This window comes from Clytia hemisphaerica, unplaced genomic scaffold (genome assembly GCF_902728285.1).
Source record: "Clytia hemisphaerica strain Z4C2 unplaced genomic scaffold, Clytia hemisphaerica genome assembly, whole genome shotgun sequence".
Lineage (NCBI taxonomy): Eukaryota > Metazoa > Cnidaria > Hydrozoa > Leptothecata > Clytiidae > Clytia > Clytia hemisphaerica.
In genome coordinates, this window is record NW_027103282.1 from 338,065 (window position 1) to 358,103 (window position 20,039).

At 36.8% G+C, this 20,039-nt stretch overlaps 1 protein-coding gene across 1 annotated transcript; it reads right to left on the bottom strand.

The window, feature by feature from the left end:
• Positions 1-504: 504 nt before the first annotated feature.
• LOC136804341 (uncharacterized) lies at positions 505-19,774 on the bottom strand. Its single transcript, XM_067061053.1, has 16 exons — positions 19,593-19,774; positions 19,112-19,168; positions 17,586-17,613; positions 17,043-17,097; positions 16,503-16,651; positions 16,018-16,073; positions 15,166-15,232; positions 14,904-14,948; positions 14,327-14,447; positions 8,284-8,490; positions 7,736-7,842; positions 6,748-6,839; positions 3,771-3,797; positions 3,509-3,582; positions 2,551-2,709; positions 505-1,328 (listed from the first exon to the last, which is right to left on the bottom strand). Exons 1-16 carry the CDS (start codon positions 19,680-19,682, stop codon positions 986-988), a joined length of 1,677 nt encoding a protein of 558 aa, XP_066917154.1. The 5' UTR covers positions 19,683-19,774; the 3' UTR covers positions 505-985.
• Positions 19,775-20,039: the final 265 nt, after the last annotated feature.

A 20,039-nucleotide genomic window follows, 5' to 3' on the forward strand; every position in this document is an offset into this window, starting at 1 on the left:
TTTAGCATTTAAGCATCGATGATTTAAGGTAAAATATTAGACGGTCTGTGAAATATCAACCATGCAATCAGCCAACTTCATATATTTCGTCGTATGGCCAATGGCAATTAAAAGATCATTCAAAGAGGGCGTGTATTTTACAGTCTGGTCTGTGAAAAAATTAAGTAATCCTCAAGTATGCCGAGTCAATCAACTAATGCATTCTTTAAACTGTTATGAGATTCTGGTTTTGTAAAATACCCAACCAAACAAGTGGCTAGACTTAAAAGTTTGCAAACCATATTCATTTGTCTATATCTATCACCGGTCAAAGTTAATAGGAATACCCAATCCTGAGATACAGATGAGGGATTTTTAGATTCCCTAAAGATTCTTTGCATATGAAAAAAAAACAAAAGAATGATCTAAGGATTAACAAGTAAATTTCAAAGAGTCATAGTTTGTAAGATATTTTGATATATCTACCCTGAAAAGGAGTAAGCTCTCTCGTCTGATAAGACTAAATTCAAAAATCTTATCCGGTATTTATTGTAATTGGAGTACATTAGGAAATGATAATTAGTGCGTATTGTATTACATGTGATATTGTCTGCATCGAAATCATATACTCTATAGACTAGACTTAAATGTTTATCACAAGTAAAAATCGAAATCGCTTGCTACCCTGACTCAGTGTTTGCTATTGCTTGGCGAGTTAGTGAGACAGAGAAAACTCACTAGTAGTGCCCCCTATTAAGATACCATCCTAAAAATTCCGATCAAAGATGGCGGATGTATAGCTTAATAGTCACTTTATAAAGATCAGTGATGCCATCACATTAAAAACCATTACCAAAGCTGCAGTCTGAGTCGACCCTCAATGTAGGGATTTTCACGTAAGAGTACAATCTTTAAATTTTGTATGTGTGATAGACTTTTCAGAGACTTTGTTTTGATAGCGCACACGATAGGTTGAACAACTCTCCCTGTAAAATATGGTCGTCAATCAAACGATAAGTCTAGATTTCTCTGTTTTCAGCGAGTTTTCGTAACTGTTATCTAGTGGTGCTGAATTCTTTATCGGCGTCGAATCCAACGACGACGTTATCGATGAAGAAGATGACGTTGCCGTCGATGCATAGTCGGTACTTTTCTCGTCATCATCGGAAAATTCAATTTCTTTAACAAAATATACAAGTGCTAGTACGACGAGAGAAACAACAGACATAACGATATACGGAAAATGTGGATCGAAGGGGAATCCCAGTGGATCGGTGTTTTTGGTGATTCCTTTGATGTTACGCAACGACCACGAATACATTGTCCCGTAGGCATATGGTGCAACAGCGCTGAAAATAATAAAATGTGAAGAAAATAGATAAGATAAAAATGAATAAAATTACTGCTCAAGCTAAATAGACCTTTTCATAAATTACATCACGAGAAACGTTTGCTAAAACATTACAATGGCAATTGATTCCCAGTGGAGAATATATACAAAGTTTAGTCTAATTCATAGACAAACACTTGAAGGTCTTAAAGGGATTTAAACCCTTTGGTAATTGAGAGGTAACTCAATCTTGAATAAATAAAGAGCTGCTGACGCGTTTAATTTGATTTTCAAGCGGTATTGGATTCGAATTGTAGAGCGTGGAAAGTTGTTAGTTGACTGTGACTTTCAATATTTTTGATCAATGGTGCGTATTGAATAGTAGTGCGGCCGCAAATTATTTTTCCGTACACGGACGGGAGTATCATTGACGGTCGGGAGTATCTCATCTTTGTTGTTTGGTTTTGTTGTTTGGAATTGCTTAGGTCAAGGTTGCTAGTAACGGCTTGTCACTGTGCCGGGTGCATACTCGGTGCCTTGGGCCCCGCAGGGTTGCTAGTAACGTCTCGAATTTCAGTCAGGGTAAAAAAGGGACAATTTTACCGATATCATAATAACATTACCTCCGTCTTTTTTGTCATTCTATAAGTATTTCCAAATTTTGTGTTCTGATGTGCGAGTGTGGCTCAACGGATAGCGCGCTGGGTTTCTGATCAGAAACTCTTTCATTTGTTGGGTTCAAACCCCGGTCGGGTCGATATTTCAAGGTTTAAGATAAGTTTAAGATACTCCCGCTCGTCGATGATACTCCCAACCGTCAAGATGAGATACTCCCGACCGTCGATGATACTCCCAAACGTCAAGATGAGATACTCCCGACCGTCGATGATACTCCCGACCGTCAAGATGAGATAATCCCGACCGTCGATGATACTCCTGTCCATGTCGGGAAAAGAAATTTGCAGTGCGGCCAATTGAAGAGTGTCAACTCTAAACACCAAATTGTACATGTTTTGATATCTAGTGGTATGGTGCGATCACCCAAAGATTTTACTTTGTCCTGATGAAGACACTAGAAATATACGATTTTCTGGAATAGAATAATTTAGTTGCTTTCATCCTTGGATATTTTCAAGCTAATTTACTGAATTTGCTAAGTATCCGTTGACCTAGAGTTATAGAGTTAATTTTCCATGCACCAGGCTTTCAAGTATTTGTTGAAGCGCTTCCAAAAATCTCACCTTGAAATATTCATGAAAGCAACTGCGACTCCATTGACAGTACCCAATAAATCTTTATGCACTGAACTAGTGATGATGACAATGGCGGCCGTGAAGGCGGCACCATACAAAATGCGGATCACGAAGATGAAGATGACGAGTAGAATCCAAACTAAAGATCTAAAATATGAAAATGTAAAAAAAGATAAATTTTCGGGGTTCCAAGTAAGTTGTCGAGGTAGAACCAAAGACTGTCTTTTCTGTCACTGCCTACAAAGGTAGGATTAAAAACATAACTTTTTTGAGTCTATGGAACTATTTTGACTAAATTTCTACCTTCTCTTAAGCAAAGAGAGGCTATACCTTACAATTCCTGCATAACTAAAAATAGACAAAAAGAACGATAAATTTCATGAAAAACGACAAAAAAGAACGACAAATTTCATATTTTGCCGTCCTCAACCCTGACCGAAAGTGACTGTACCACCCCTAGCGATTCATTTCTCTTTGTTTATCACGGGAAATGACTAAATATTCTGGCCTAAAAGAATGACAAATTACGTATGCGTGTTATTAATGCAGGTATTGTCAGTCAAACCCACTGAAAGCTGGGTTGCTCAGTCGGTGGAGCATTTGCCTTATAATACAAGGGCTATTGGCTCGATCCTCGGTCATCGCCAAATCAGTGAATGAGTAGCTTAGAAAATCTGATCAAGGCGGTAAATTACTGGGGGCGGTTCACCTCCCCAGCTGGCACACAACGTTTTTTCAACGTTCATCTAACGTTATATGGACGTTATGAACATTAGATAAACGTTGAAACAACGTTGTGTGCCAGCTGGGTCAGCATTTGAGCTCCCGAGTCTAGCGCAAATAGAAAAGCGGATAGATTCCCTTACTCCTGCCTCCAATCTTACTTTTAGGAAGTCTGAAATTCAATTTGACAAAATCCATAGCATAAAACTCTCAAATCACTTACTTATACGGAACATATTTGATTGTTGGAAAAATGACAACTAGCACTGATTGGATAGCCAGGCTTCCCATATACATCTAAAAATAAAATCATGAAATGATATCACATATCCAGAAACCATGATTTTGGCGAAAAAGGATTGAAAATACTTCACCCTAATTCGTGAATAAAGTCTTCTAAGTAATTTTCAGCCAACACTTATGCGGGTACCTCGATCTTAGTTTGATAACAAACTACTGAAGTCATATTCAGTTAAAAGCCGTACCTTTTTCATGCCAAATCTTTGCGACAACTGGAAAAGTGAGAAAAGTATAAAGATTATTGACCATCGAATAGAAGATAGTAAATAAAGTAAATAAATAAATCTTCAAAAAGCTCAACAAACCCTTAAGAAGAGGGAAATAAACTATTAACTAAAGCTTAAAGTGTACACACTCTTATTTTCGATCATTTTTAGAAAAAAAAACATTATCCACGTCTTTGTGGCTCTTGATATGAGTCAAAGATAATTAATCGTTTAAAATACAGTGGAATCTCTTTAACTGGAGCCTGTATAACTCGAATATTTCCTTAACTCGAACAATTTTTAAAGTCCCTTCAGTCAACAATGCCTTATAAACTTTACTCTACTAGCCATAACTTTCATTAAGGTGCCACCGCAGCAAAACGAACACATAGAGTTGAATTTGCGTTCAAAAGGAATGATCTTAGCCCTACAGTAATTTTTATTAAGAGTGACCTCTCATCTGAGACAAAGTTCTTTCAAATGCTAACAAATGTATCAAGGGAGTGATTTACAGTCTACTTAGAGTGACGTCCGTGCCTTGTCTTACACGTTTTTTATAAGAACAATTTCATAAGAATACGAGGCTGAAATTTGGCCAAAACCTAAGAACAATTTAAGAAGAATCTGAGCCTCAGATTTCAGAAATTCACTAAGAAGTACAGGTTTCCATTTTCATTAATATTGACATTTAAGCCTGAAAAACTCATATAGAATTAAGAGCGGCCCAACCAGAATCATATGACTTACTGGTTTTTCCTATAAAAAGCGTACATCTGAAGATACTGCTCTTCATATGTACAAGTTTAGCAACATAACTGTTCAAATACTATGAGTAGAGTAATAGTTTTAACCTATGAAGAGCGCTAATAACTACTTGTGGTATAAAAAGGGAATTTCCCAGAAAAGGGAATTTCCTTAGATTCATATACTCTCCAGTAGGAAAAGACAAACTGAGATTTCAAAAATGAGTAATCAGATCAAAATAACTCCGGAAAAGTCTTTTTGATGATGATAAAACAATAGAGAGACCGTAGGATAAGAATGCTACCGTCAAGCGGAACTAAAATACTGAAAAACGCGCGCAAAATTATGAGATGTTTGCCCAACTTCCTTATGCGTGAAGCTATGAATGCCATCCTCGGGAGCTTTAGGCTCCCTGCGGTGGCAAGTACCCTGAATTACAAAACTTGTTTCAAAAACATGTCTCTCTTCTTCTGATAATTCTTTGAAAATATTACTTCCAAAAATCTCTTGAAACTCTGCGTCGCTATTTCTTCTCACAAAGGTACCACAATTTTCAATAATCTTAGACCATACCGGTTCCCTAATTTCATCCAGCAGTCGAAAAGCATTACTTTTCATATCGTAATCTTCAAGTGAAATTTCCATTGATCCACTTAATTGAAGCAGCTTAAAAAAATCACTTGATTTTTCATATGATACTTTAGCTTTCATTTCTGGAAGAAGCAAGCGGTAACATATTTCAAGAAAGCAATCAACAGCGCAAGAAATAGGTACGACTGCCAGTTGTCCTGCTTGAATTTCGGAAATGTGCAACATTCAATGCGTGTCTAGATTAATCGCAAAGTCTTCCTCTGCCATACTGTGAAAAATCTTCAAATTATTTTAGGAGCAAAAAGCAAAAAATGTAATTACAGTTGACACTGGTCTAATTTGACGTTCGACTATTTGATAAGCCCGTTTTGGATAAAAATTTGAAGTCACTTTAAAGGTTTTGAAAAACCACTCTCTTATTTGATTTCTAGTAACAAAAAAAATGCCAGATATTTTGAAATTCAAATGTTCGATTTTGTTGCGTTCAAATTAGAAACTCAAATTTGACTCCTCAAATATTGCAAATATCAAGATTTCTTCCAAAAAACTTATATAAATTTTCAGCAAGATCTTCGGTTATTGTACTGATTCGACGTTCAAAACCAATCCAATAATAATCAACCTTCGCTTCGCCTTCTTCTTCCCGTGTTTACTCTATAATTCAATATTTACTTTAGGGATTTGGGAGACTTTCTCAATATTCAATATGCTGTGGTATTCGATGAGAATCCCTTGAAATTTGAATTAGAGAGTGTCAACTACTGTATATATAGATTTTTGCAAAATGCAAACTTTCCTTTATGGAATTTCCCTTTTATAGGGCGCCTTGTTTTATACTTTAGTTCAGTTTCAAAAATTCTTTTAATTGTCCAGCTGTGTGCTGTTCTGTATCAATAGTGTTAGAACGATGATGGAAAAAACTATATAAATAACTGTCAGACTGTGTTGTTCTGTCAGTCTGTGTTCTGTTTCGCTGGAAAATATAAATCAATCTCAATGTCTAAAAAGGATTCAAATTGTTTAGTTTTCCTTTCAGCAAACTCACACTGGATTGTTGGGTTTATAGAAAAGTAGTGCGATTGGACTACTGGACTGTGCTAATAACTGGAATAAAACAGATTTAAAGAAACAGGGAGAAATTCAAGATGTCTGCCACCATCACATCAGGTCCACCAACTTTCCTTTTTTATCGCTGACATTACCTTATACCTAAAGCCAGAGCCATCGGCTGATCGTTTGAAACATAGTCAATAGAAGAAATACCAGATAATTCAATTGACATTGTTTGAAAGCTCCGACACGATAGGAAGAAACAAACGTCCGCCGCGCAAGCTAAAAAAGAGCTATCCTGTAAAACACGGCTTATCGCTCTTCATTCCGGGAAATCAAATAACCGTTAATTGATAATGTTCCGCTAAGCGGAACTAAAATACTGAAACGCGCGCGCAAAATTATGAGATGTTTTCCCAACTTTCCCTCACGAGTGAAGCTATGAATGCCATCCTCGGAAGCTTTAGGCTTCCTACGGTGGCAATAACTCAAAATTTCCTTAATTCGAATTGCTTTCCCCGTGCGTGTTCGAGTTATGGAGACTCCACTGTATTACTCAACTAGTGTTCACCTTGGATATGATGATGATGAGTAAGAAGATCAGTGGAATGCAAGCGATCATCAAAGATTCTCCAACTTCTTTTACTGTAAACCCTAAACCGTCTGAAAAAAGAAGTAGAGAAAATAACTTAGTCATGTTGAGTATAACATTTTTTAATGTAATTTACTATGGAACGCCACAGCTGCCACGTGGTACAATTGTTGAACACTTTTGGCAGCTGGTGTTCCATAATTTACAAGGAAAATTAAGTCTGGTGAAATTGACACACGATTTTTAGATAATAACGAGATTTTTCCCGGCGAAAAAAAGTTTTCTGGTCAACTGCATAGGTTGTCTGTACACAGACCCAGTATCTACGACAAATTTCAAAATTCCTTGCCGTAGAGGGTCTGTTATCATTGTCTTTTTTCATTTGAGACTTTTCAAACCGACCGCTGCGATGGAGTGCGGAGATGAGAGAGGAGAGAGGAGAGACGATGAGAGAAGTGTTGCTATTTATAAATAATACTTCATTGCAGAGGTCTCCGTACGGAAATCTTTTATCAAACAGACAATGTGCAGAGTGTACTACAAAGCGATAAACATGAGATACACTTTGGTACAGAGTACTGCAAAGGGAGATGGGGTAAAGATTTTCACAAAAGAGAGAAAGCTCTCCCTAACTCAAATTTTACATATTTTCCCCTTTAAAGATATCTTGAGGTGCTAAGAAACACAAATTTACACTTTTATTAGCCTTGTGCATCTTTTTATGCAATGGTCGATTGCATCCAGTATATTAAAAATAATTGTTTTTATGATATAAAAAGGAGACACGCCTCTATGCTGACAAAGCAAAATAAACAAAGAATTCCTAAAGATGTGTGCTTGCGTTGCAACAAATGAGGAGAAAGTTAATCTTTCTTTTGTTTAAAAATGCTATGTAGCAAAATGGTAGGAGATATGTTCAATGATATCCTTTAATATCGGTATAAAATTAACACCAAATGCTACTTACTATAATCAGTGCTGGTGGAGGCCCACAGAGGGTACAGTTCATTGAAACCAGTGACATTAAATCCAAAACACATGTAAGATATGCTGCATAACATCGCATTCTTGTTGCTGGAATGATTTCATTAACGAAAATCTTTTTGACTTAAGCTGCTATTCAACTAAAGGGGACTAAGTCTCTAGTATAGTGCTATAGAAGGTGGAAGTAATTCCTTAATCAAAACCTAACTTGGGCAACAAGGTATTATTTCATTTGACGGAAATTTACAAAATATCCCTGTATCACAGACTCCCCTGGATCCCTCACACCACTGGAAAATCTGGTTAACAACGCGTCCTTGGTGGGAAATACCCTACCAGTTCAGCCCAACTGCGAAAATGACTTGATTTCAATCCTATTTTAGATTGGAGGGCAAAAATGACACTCCTTAAATAAAGCATCCCCGAGACCATCCTTACAACACCTTTTGAGCTTGGGACAATGGATTTCGATATCACCACTTAAGGAAAAATTTTCACCGGGGCTGTGAGATCCACCATCATTTAATTTACCTGAAAACCTTAAATATTCTTGCTGATTTGATTTTTTCAAAAGTTCCATCAGGTTTTTGTAAGATATTGTATGATACTTTTGCATCTTCTTCGTGACTAGCAATAAAGAATGCATCTTGAAGAGAGCCATGCCCATCTTCATTGTTGTACTTTTTTTCTTCACCACCGCTAGCTAAGAAGCGAATATCCTCTTTCTCATCTAAATTGCTATGGTAAAAAGGTAAATATGATAAATGATAAATATAAGAATGTGATTAGAATCGATTAAAATTAACCTCCGAGCAGAGCCTGGCTACTACAGATGCTCTGAAAGGATATCCCTCCTTTTGAAGTTAACTACACGCTTTTTTTTATAAGAATAGTGTACTTTGGATGAGGGTCAAATATTCTTAAGAAAGTGCCAAAATTGAGGGTAAAATATTCTTAATGTATTCTTACTTTTTTAGACTTGACTCTTTTACAATCATGATAAATTATCAATTTGAGAGTTTTGGATTTTTGATTCGGGTTAAAATTACATTCTTCCTTAAAGCTTCAATTTTATCTCTAACAAAGGAAGCAGTTTTTTCTGTTAACCAAATACAAAATGCTGTATTCTTATCAAATTCTGTGAAATTCACCCTAAAGGGTATTCTTAGGGTATTCTTACGATTTAGCCAATTTTCACTCTGATATTCTTATAGACGATATTCTTATAAAAAAACGTGTATTCAAGCTAATGATAATGAGTTAATTAGCTCAGCCGCTTCCCTCAAAAGAGAACGTTTTGGGATTTTGATTAAGAATTAGTTATCTGTGACGTCAGTAGAGTCACAGTCATTTTCTCAGGCCTTAGCAAACCCCACCCCCCCCCGCAAAAAACTTTTTGATAATACTTTATTCCCTGAATGGAACCAGATCTGATTGCGTCGCATAAAAAATGTCACGGGTCCTAAGGGTTTGCCCCCTTACCATCACGCGACCTTAGATTAAAAGGGTTCTATCGCAAAATTTCAACTTTTTGAGTTTTATGCATAAATGAAATCTTGAGGGCATAGAGAAACATTTTGTCAACTCCTTTTACTGTTTACTTTTTTCAGTTTCTCAAAATTAAGAAGATAAATAGGTTCTATCCCCAATTTTGACTTTTTCGTTGGAAGAAAAAGGTTCTATCAGGCAAATAGAACCTTTTAGACGTTATTTTGCCAATCGTGCAATCTTCTCCCGGTAAGAAGCAACAAAAATAAAAAGGTTCTATTTAATTTGGATAAAAAGGTTCTATTTAGCAGAATAATTGAAAAACACCCAAATTTCACTTTTAATGCACTTGTATGCATTTCTTTAGATGTGCCCTTGGTGGAAAAGATCAAAGAATTGAAAATAAGACGTTTGGTACGAACTACCCTTAAGAAATTAATAAAAATTGACAATAGAACCTCTTTATTCTAGCAATTTTGGGAAAATTAAAAATAAAAAGGTTCTATCCGAAAAATCATTGCTTAATAAAAACAGGGGAAATGAATGTAAAAACATTTAAATAGATTTTTTTGTAGTTGTAGGACACAATCTTTCAGAAAAGCATGGTTTTTAGGTTAACAACAATGTGGAACCAGGTTATTTTTCATCCAATATTTTCAAAACGATTTTAACAAAATCAAAGAAAATGTCAAATAGAACCCTTTTATTCCAAGCTCGCGATCAAGTGCGTATTTGGATTTAACACAGGTTAAATCGTGGTTTAACTTTTATTTGATAAGCGCCACAGTAATGGAATGGCTGGGTGGCCGCCCTCTGTCAACTGAGTCTACTTTGCTAATAACCACGTGACGTCATGTTCATAATGGCTATCGCAACTCCCTGTTTAAGTCGACGCTCTAACTGAAAGCTGACAGGATGAAATATTTTTTTTGAATCTTCCGATATCTCTTGGGGTTAATTCATAACCATCACTTTTACCGAACGCAAAGAGATTTTGAGGATGGACATTCATAGATACAGAAGTAGTTTGTGAAATGAAGCGTACAATTTTTGTTGCATACGAACGGAAGGAGACCAGATTCTTTGAAAAACTTTATGAAACGAACCATTAAGATTTTATCAAGTGCATAACAAAATCTGAAACTAATATCTGGCTTGGGTGATTGTGGCTGGTTTTTTGGAGATGTTGGCCAAGGTGATTGTCGGTGGTTTTGGGGATGTTGGCCAAGGTGATTGTCGCTGGTTTTGGGAGGTTGGCCAAGGTGATTGTCGCTGGTTTTGGGGAGGTTGGCCAAGGTGATTGTTGCTGGTTTTGGGGAGGTTGGCCAAGGTGATTGCCGCTGGTCGTTTAGGGATTGTCGCTGGACATTTGGGGTCATTGAGGCTGTAATAGCTTATTGTAGTGTCTTTGGCTATCATAAGGCTCGGTTGCTTGCAGCGAAGTGGAAGAAGAAGGACAAAAAACTTGCAATATGATTGTTATGAACTCTACAAGATTTTGATTGTTTGCGTATTGGATTGAATTTGGTTTAACATATTTTCTTTTGGAATTAGGTTTTCGGTGTTGCGCAAGGGGCTCGCAAAAACAGGAAAATTTTTATTATCATTTTGGCCGTTGAAGATGAAATCAAAACAAAAAGTAAAAACACCATAAAAACACAAATTTTTCTCTACGAAACGTAACATCAATTATTTCAAAATTCTCTCTTTTGCTTTTAAAATTTCTTAGCTTAAACAAAAGGCCCATTCACTTAATCTAGGTTACTGTTACTCTTCTAAGGCACAGCTGCTCTCTTTTATAAGATTTAATATTTGCAGTGAATTGTGAATTCTTTTCTTGGACAGCGCTTACGCTTATAAAACACGATAAAGAAGAGAACAAATACTTTTACTTTTTTACTTCAGATAGTTTACAAACAAAATTTTCAACTTTTTATAAGCATAAACTTATCCTCAACTCGATGTAATAATCAAACACAAAACCGGAATATTTTATTTTATTTTACGTTACCAAAAATCTGCGACCCGGTTGATTGAAAAATTGAAAAACAGCAGAGTGATCTTCTTGGCTTGAAGGCTGGTGTCAACCTAGGCAAGGTTGTACACAGACAGTGCACGTCAAATTAGAGTCGGTTTCTACGGCATTTATATATATTAATTTAGATATTGTATTACACAACTATATACGGAAGTTCTCTATCAGTCGACTGACAAAGGTTAATTTGGAGAAGGATATGTATCCTAGTTGCAGTGAGCGGCAAGTTGAGAATGATCCAGTTTTAGATAGGTAGAAGCATAAAGAAGGATCGTGATCGGGCATAATAAACAGTCGGCATTGATTAGATGCTTTACATAGCCTGTCAACAAGGCTGTATGGACGCCTCATGTTGCAAACCAGAGGCAAGTTAAAATGCATATTAAGTATTTCATATCGTCTGCGATATATTTAGGTATAATATCTAAATAGTTTATAAAATAGTATTTTATTTTCTATTATATGTTCTTTTTGTTAGTTACTATATTGTGCCTAGGGTGTGTATGTTTTTATCGAGTCCTTATCACAAGTAGAGCATCAGATGTACAGATAGCTGGTCAAATCTTGGGAAGAAGGCAAGACTTTTGAAGTTAGTTATCAGGAAATCACTTTTGGCACCATAATTGGCTAGTAAAAAGATCCTGCTTGGAGTTTCTGTAAAGGAGGCACTACTAATAACACGTTTTACGAAGTTACCAATGGCTAGAATTGATAGCATTATGCAGCTTTGGGGATCCAATCATTCCGTTTTCCCTTTCAATAAAGGGCCCGTCATTGCGGGGTGTGTCCTCAGTGACCTCCTCCGTGGCCGGGACTGTGGGTAGGCTGGGCTGGTCCGTCATTGCGGGGTGTGTCCTCAGTGACCTCCTCCGTGGCCGGGTCTGTGGGTAGGCTGGGCTGGCTCCCCGTCATTGCGGGGTGTGTCCTCAGAGACCTCCTCCGTGGCAGGTTCTGTGGGAGGGCTGGGCTGGCTTCCCGTCATTGCGGGGTGTGTCCTCAGAGACCTCCTCCGTGGCCGGGTCTGGGGTTAGGCAGGGCTGGCTTCCCGTCATTGCGGGGTGTGTCCTCAGAGACCTCCTCCGTGGCCGGGTCCGTGGTAGGGCGGGGACACTGGGGTTAGGGCGCTATACGTGACATCTTTCTCACAGTGTCTGGGTCCTCCATGATGGTTGCTTCCCCTTGCAGGTATCCAAGCCTTCTCCATATTTATGGGTATTAGTTTAATGGCAAAAGGCAAGTTTACATATATTGTTTCCCTAGAGAGGGGTATGGGCCTAGTTAAACAGTAATAAATCATGACGCAAGAATGATTTCTTGATTCACGTCAATTTTATATATAAGTTTAAGTATTTTCATATCGTTTTCGATAGATTTAAGTATAAAATCAAATTAATTTATAAGATAATATTTTATTTTCTATTATATGTTCTTTTTGTTCCTATATGGTTCCTAGGGTGTGTATGTTTTTATCGAGTCATTATCACAAGTAGAGCATCAGTTGTAAAGATAGCTGGTCAAGACTTAGACGAAGGCAAGAATTCTCAAGTTATCAAGGAATTATATTTGGCATCCCACAACTGGCTAACATGTAGTAGAAAGGGCCAGGATAGAGTTGACTGTAAAGGAGGTACGACCAATAACAAAGTTGTTTTTTTTGAAGTTACCAATGGCTAGAATTGATAGCATTATGCAGCTTTGGGGATCCAAATTATTTCGCTTTTCCTTTCAATAAAGGGCCCGTCATTGCGGGGTGTGTCCTTGACCTCCTCCGTGGCCGGGACTGTGGGTAGGCTGGGCTGGCCCGTCATTGCGGGGTGTGTCCTTGACCTCCTCCGTGGCCGGGTCTGTGGGTAGGCTGGGCTGGCTCCCCGTGGGCGCGGGGCGTGTCCTCAGAGACCTCCTCCACCACAGGGTCTGTGGGAGGGCTGGGCTGGCTTCCCGTCATTGCGGGGTGTGTCCTTGACCTCCTCCGTGGCCGGGTCTGGGGTTAGGCTGGGCTGGCTTCCCGTCATTGCGGGGTGTGTCCTTGACCTCCTCCGTGGCCGGGTCCGTGGTTGGGCGGGGACACTGGGGTTAGGGCGCTATACGTGACATCTTTCTCACAGTGTCTGGGACCTCCATGATGGGTGTTTCCCCTTGCAGGTATCCAAGCCTCCTCCATATTAAAGGGTATTAGTTTAATGGCAAAAGGCAAGTTTACATCAATCGTTCTCCCTGAAGAGGGACACGGGCCCAGTTAAACAGTCATGAATTATGATGAAAGAGTGTCTTCTTGATTCACGTTTATATTATATAAAAAATTATTTGTCATTGTCTTCTTACTTATCTTTTAGGAGTTTAATGTTATTATGTAAATATGTCTTCAACCATACGTTTTGGGGGCACCTTCGGTTGGGACTAATTTTCCCCAAAACTTATTATTCGAGGATTAGCCATAATGTCATGCCAAACTTATATCTACCGACTCACACTTACTTCTCAGCCGTCTGACTACTTAATTGGTTTCTACCCCTGATCTAGGTCATAGGCAAATGGAAAGTTAAATTTGGATTTAACACAGGTTAAATCGTGGTTTAACTTTTATTTGATAAGCGCCACAGTAATGGAATGGCTGGGTGGCCGCCCTCTGCCAACTGAGTCTACTTTGCTAATAACCACGTGACGTCATGTTCATAATGGCTATCGCAACTCCCTGTTTAAGTCGACGCTCTAACTGAAAGCTGACAGGATGAAATATTTTTTACCTCCCTCCCTCCCTGCAGTTATGGTTGTAGGCGATCCTCACTTATTTATACTAATATTGTATTTATCGGGACTAATTTTCCCCAAAACTTATTATTCGAGGATTAGCCATAATGTCATGCCAAACTTATATCTACCGACTCACACTTACTTCTCAGCCGTCTGACTACTTAATTGGTTTCTACCCCTGATCTAGGTCATAGGCAAATGGAAAGTTAAAGCTTTATTTTAACTTAACTTCAATTTTCAGCAAAGAAGTTCAAAATGCTCGTCGGCAAAGGAATTTGGTTATTGAATTAATTCCCATACCTATAGCTTTCAGGATTGATATGATCGTATTGGAGAAAGCAGGTACAAATGCTTAACACCAAAAAGCAAACAGCTAACAAAATGTTTGGTAACAGGATTGGATAAGAATCAAATATAGTTCCTAAAAAGAATTAAATTAAAAATTGTTCAAAAATGTTGGATTGCCTCTAACACTTCGGCAACTTTTTATTTGCTGAGAGATTAAGTCACTGCCTTAGAAAAAAGATACAAGCCGAAGGGAAATTTGTGAACGAGTTTGTTGTCGAAGTAACCTTACAACTGTAGAGCAGCGAATTCTTTAAGATTTCTTTCAGTTTGTGCTCTCTAATTTGATAGTCAAGAGAAAAAAGATTTTCACCAAATAAGGGAGCGTATCAAATAGTAGCGCCGTTTAGGGAATTTTCTTGTTAGCGATGACTTTTGATATTATCGAATGATTGAGTTATCGAATAGTAAAACGTAGAACTAGAGAGGTCAACTGCACTAAGGTATAAAATTACATTACAATACAAATTGATTTTGCCAAAAAAAGGTCTACCCTGATGAAGAAGAAGAGTACACAATGGGTAAAATTTACCTTTTGGAAAACTTTGAAATGACTCTGTCGGGAAAGCAAAGAAGCCTAAAAAGAAATTAAGGAAGATTTTCATTTAAATTGATATAATTCAAAAAAAAAGTTTTGGAAATTCAAGTAAAAAATATTTATCGGAGATACTAGTGACATAAGAAATTAGAATTCAATGTATTACACGGACTATAAACCACTCCAGTCACACATAATAATTGGAAAATTTAAAGGAAAGATCGAGTATTTCAAGATATAATTTGAAAAAACATACCTCCAATTGCAGGTCCGAGGACCATTCCAAAACAAAATGCAGATAAACAAAATGCCATGGCGATTGACTGAAAGAAAATTAAGAAAGCTAAGAGGTTAATTTATTAATAATACATATTCTATTTTATTGATTCATAGAAAACTAAACCTACCAATTTGTGAGTCATTTTACCTGGTGTATACGCGTTTTTTATCTCTTTATTTATTAAAGAATTACAGTCCAGGCAAACGAGGGCCTCTAAACCGATCTTGTACAAAAAATCTTTTTTAGGTACAGTTTGTCACGAGGACTTCCCCGCACCCTCCAATTAAAACCTTCATTCGACTTGGCTTTATTCATCTCGTCTGCTCTTCTTTTCCATTCTTTGATTTGCTCTCTCTCAATTTTCGTTAAATCGTCATTTTTTGTAAGAACATCCACAATTTTTGAAGACTTCGGATGTTCTTAACTTTTTGAGTTTTAAGCCTAAATGTTCTTAATATTGTTCTTATTTTCTCCATTTTGTCCAAGAAATCAGGTGTTTTAGAGTCTGCAAAGCCTTTAAATGTTCTGAACTTGTTCTTAACATTTTAGCAATCGAAGCCTTATGTTTTTATATAGTTTGTTCTTATTAGAAAACAAGTATAAAATAAATTGAACACAAATCAAGCACATCACCAAACGTTTTCACTTGAAGGCAAGCTAACTTTACTGAAATCATGAAAATATGCTGAAATACTTAAGGTACCCCAGAGCCTGGGAAATTTCCGATTTGTCAACATCGTAAAATTTTACGTATATTTGAAAGCTTCCAAAGCTTCATGATGGCGCATTAGAAAAGGTACTGGTTACGAATTCAGAATAAAAACATACCCTGTTAGTTTTGTCACATTTTGAGAACAATAGTGCTTGTGCTGTGATGAGAATTCCTGAAACAAAAATGTGTACAGTCATCAAAAAATATGATATGATAGTTATGGGTATTTAACATTTTTCAGAATTTACAGTTCGGGCGAAAATTCCGATTTCAGTACTTCCATTTTATTTTGTTGGATATAATTCGATTTTGAAAGGATTTAGCGGCCTTTAGGCTATATTCTCAGCCTCCTTATTAGAACAATTCGATACCCCTTTTCATCAAATATTATGACTTTCATTGCTGGTTGCGTTTGTTTCAGACCGACCTTCCCTTATAAACCCATAAAACGTAGCCTTCATTATCCTACTACTCCCTCCCCCCCCTCCGAGTTTGAAATTACGCTAATAAGAGAGCCGGTGTAGGGCCACTTTTGTATTCAAAAAAACTTTTAGTTTATTACAAGTAGGGTTAAAATTGAATATTTTCTGAGAGTTTTTACCTGGAATTCCTTGAATGAACCTTAAGATGAGAGCATACGTAATGGAAGTTGTGAAACCAAAAACCAGCGAAGCGATCGCACCAAATAATGAAGTGCAAATGAGAAGATATTTCTTATTGAATCGATCTGTTAGATAGCCAATCAAGAAGCTATGAGAGATCAAATGTAAGTCGGTAAACAATATCCTTCTTAAGGTTACACGCTTTTTTTATAAGAATATAGTTTATAAGAATATTTACGATGAAAAAAAAACACAATTCTTATAAAAAAAGAGTGTAGATTAACAATTGCAATTTCGTCGTATTCCAGTTTGGAAATATATACACCCCCTCTTACAGAGCCAATGAGATTTTTTTTTTAGCAAATGGGAGTAAAAGTAACGGTCTAAAACTTGATGGGGGTTGGCAATTTTTTTCTATGGCTGGGTATTTGAACTCCGTTGCTTTCATGTTAGAAAATTCAAGTGGAAATGGAAAAAATTAGAGAGCGTTTTGCAATGAGGATCGTTTTTCAGAAAGGAAAATTAAAAAGTATACATACCTGAACAAAAAGGAGCTTGCAAGCATAGCCGAAGAAATAAATCCAGCCACACTACCTAAACAAGATGGGAATATGAAAAGTACAGTTCACTTGAAAGTTAGTCAGACATGACAAATCAAAATACTCGCCCTTCTTCTATAGTGAGTTTGAGCGTTTTATTTTTGGTATACTTTTTTAAAAAGCTGGTGCATCAATATTTAATCGTTAAAAATATTTTTATATTTATTTTCTAATATTAGAGCCTACTATATCTTCCAGGGGGTTATGGATGCTGGGGGTTAATGTTCTTAGACTTTAAAGTCTATTAAATCAAGCTCGCTATACAAGTGTCCTTGATTTAATGTCATGTAATTTGATTTTTAATCGTATCTTATCAGAAAGAAGAAGAAGTCAGTCATGTTTTGCACTCCAAAAATATCATCAATAGATTTTGTTAGCTATGGTTATTGTCGTTGGTTATTGGATAGAACTATTCTATTACCACTGTGGAAAAAAATTCCACTGGGGCTGTGATATTAGAGTGTTGAAAATCAATACCCTTACCTGTGTCTTCCTCCGAAACTCCAAAGCTCTGAAAAATTAAGAAGGGTGTGGTTTAGAGTAGAGAGATTATGCGAACCCAAACTAACAAATAATTTGAATCATATACTTTATGTTGTTTAAGCCGACAGAATGATTTTAAAGGTTTTATTTTTACATACCTTAATGCCCTTAATTTCCGGACGTCTTTTATTTTCGAGCTCTTTAATTTTCGCGCCTTTAATTTTTGCGCACCCCTATTATTATCAATTTTCGCGCATTCCAAAATTTGTTTCTCTTTACATATTTCACATAGTTTTTTCTGGCCGTTTCTAGTCAAATTCTCATGAAATAGTCTCCAAAAGGCGGAAACTCTAATTAGTGGACACTAATCTTTTTCCCCAATGGTGTCCGCTAATTAGAGACTCCACTGTACTATGAATAACATATTTTTATCAAAAATCATGATTAATTGCGAGACACAAGTTGTATTGCTTCTTTCATGACTTTCTTGAGCATCTTGTTTTAAAGTATATCATAAAATACAATTTTCTTCTTTCTATAATCTTACTTTTGGGGAGGGGCGGGAGCAAAGAGAAGAGGCGATCCTTAGAAAAGCCATAAGTGACTAAAAATTCTTTATTTGCTAATTTGCGCAACTTTTAATTTTCGCGCAGCCTATTGATTTCCCCGCAGTGGTAGTGCACGAAAATTAAGGGCGCGGGAAAATTAAGGAAATTAAATATCAGACACATATTTCATATCAGCACAGTGTCTGCCTATTGTTATATTATGCTGATATAAGCAAAAAATGTTTTTCTTTTCCTTTTTCTGACCAATCTTGCTCCACAGCCGTGTCAATCCAATATGAAAAGCTTGTGAATTAGAAGTGACGAGTAAGCAAACGATGTTCAGTTCAGTTGTTGAAGTTGTATGAGGGGCGTCACTCTCATTGTGAGAGTCTTTGCCCATTGGGGATTTAAAGAGATTGGATGTATAGTTCAGTTCTGTATCCAGTTTGAATTTGCACTTCAAAAGAGTAAGCAAACGATGTCACTCTCATTTAAAAACAAAACCTTTAATATAAAATGTTAATGAATGGTAGAGATAATGGCTTTAGTTTCTGACTTGCTGAAGGTGAATACAGACTGACCGAATCTGTGGATTTCCTACCAATTGCATTTTTGTCTCACGGTTTTTATAAGAACAAAGTATATAAGAACATTTTAAGGCTTGACGGACTCAAAAGCAGCCAATAGGAAAATGGACACAAATACATAGAAAATAACATGTTAGAAACTTTTTTTGGCTTAAAACTCAAAAAGTTAAGAACATCTGAAGGCTTTGAAAATTTTGGATGATCTTTTAAAGAAAAACGTGTTGGCGCTTATGTAATTTATCAAGCTCGAATTTACTAGGTTAAGATTGAAGGGCCGGTAATAATGTATTCATCTAGAAATAAAATTTAATTATTGAATGAATAAATCCAATTATTCTTTAGTCTTTTGACAGGAATGTCAGAAGAATTCCAAAACGAGTTTAACATGTACCTTCACAAGTTTTGGAAGGTATGTAAAAACAGATGTTATTGTCATTCCGTTCGTGATCTAAAACGATAGAAAAAATAACTTGTATGATAAGAGGTGACAAACAGGTCAGTCCAAGAGAATTCGACTAGAGAGACAGTTCAGAGAATGCTGGTGGTGGGGACTGTAAGAGAAAAGCATAGAATCTGCTTAAAACCATTGATAGAGTAATCTCCTGTTATACAGACATGGATATGCGGACGATGGAAAAAGCCTGTGAGGGTGATACCCACTATAGATAATACTCAAACCCACACCCTACCTACCCACATCCTACATCATCCGAAATAGCCAGAGTTCAACTGGTATAGCCTAGTAACGACTCTATTATAACCAAAAGTGGTAAGGTGCTCTATCATATTTTAAGATGTTCATTGTTTATGAAATATCCGAAAAAATTGGTGAATTTTTTTGGAAGATTTGAAGATTGTATATTAAAACTTACTTCAGCGAGAAAAACAATTATAACAAAATACCATGGCAACGGTGTAATACCTGGTCCGTAAATTAACTTTTCGACAAATTTTTTGATCATGATCACAAGTACTGCCGCTAAAAACTCTTTTGAATTTGTGTTGAATTTGTATTGAATTTCTGAAAAAGAAATACTGTTAAGTCTTGGTTTAGCTTGATTGTCGACCACCAGCTCATCTAAGTTTGAATCAGATACTGTGCTCGTGGAGAAAATCGAGATTTGGATAATCTCGACCCCGTAGCAACTTATATCGCTCGTTGATTATAATAGCAAGTTTATGTATTTGTACTTTTGAGAACATTTGAGTGACTGAAACGATTTGGAACAATCTGCATTTGCAAAATCGAGAACGGTAAAAGTGCTACCCTCATCCTCAGTCGTTCAGGATCTAGACAAATCGGAAGCGAATGTGTTCCG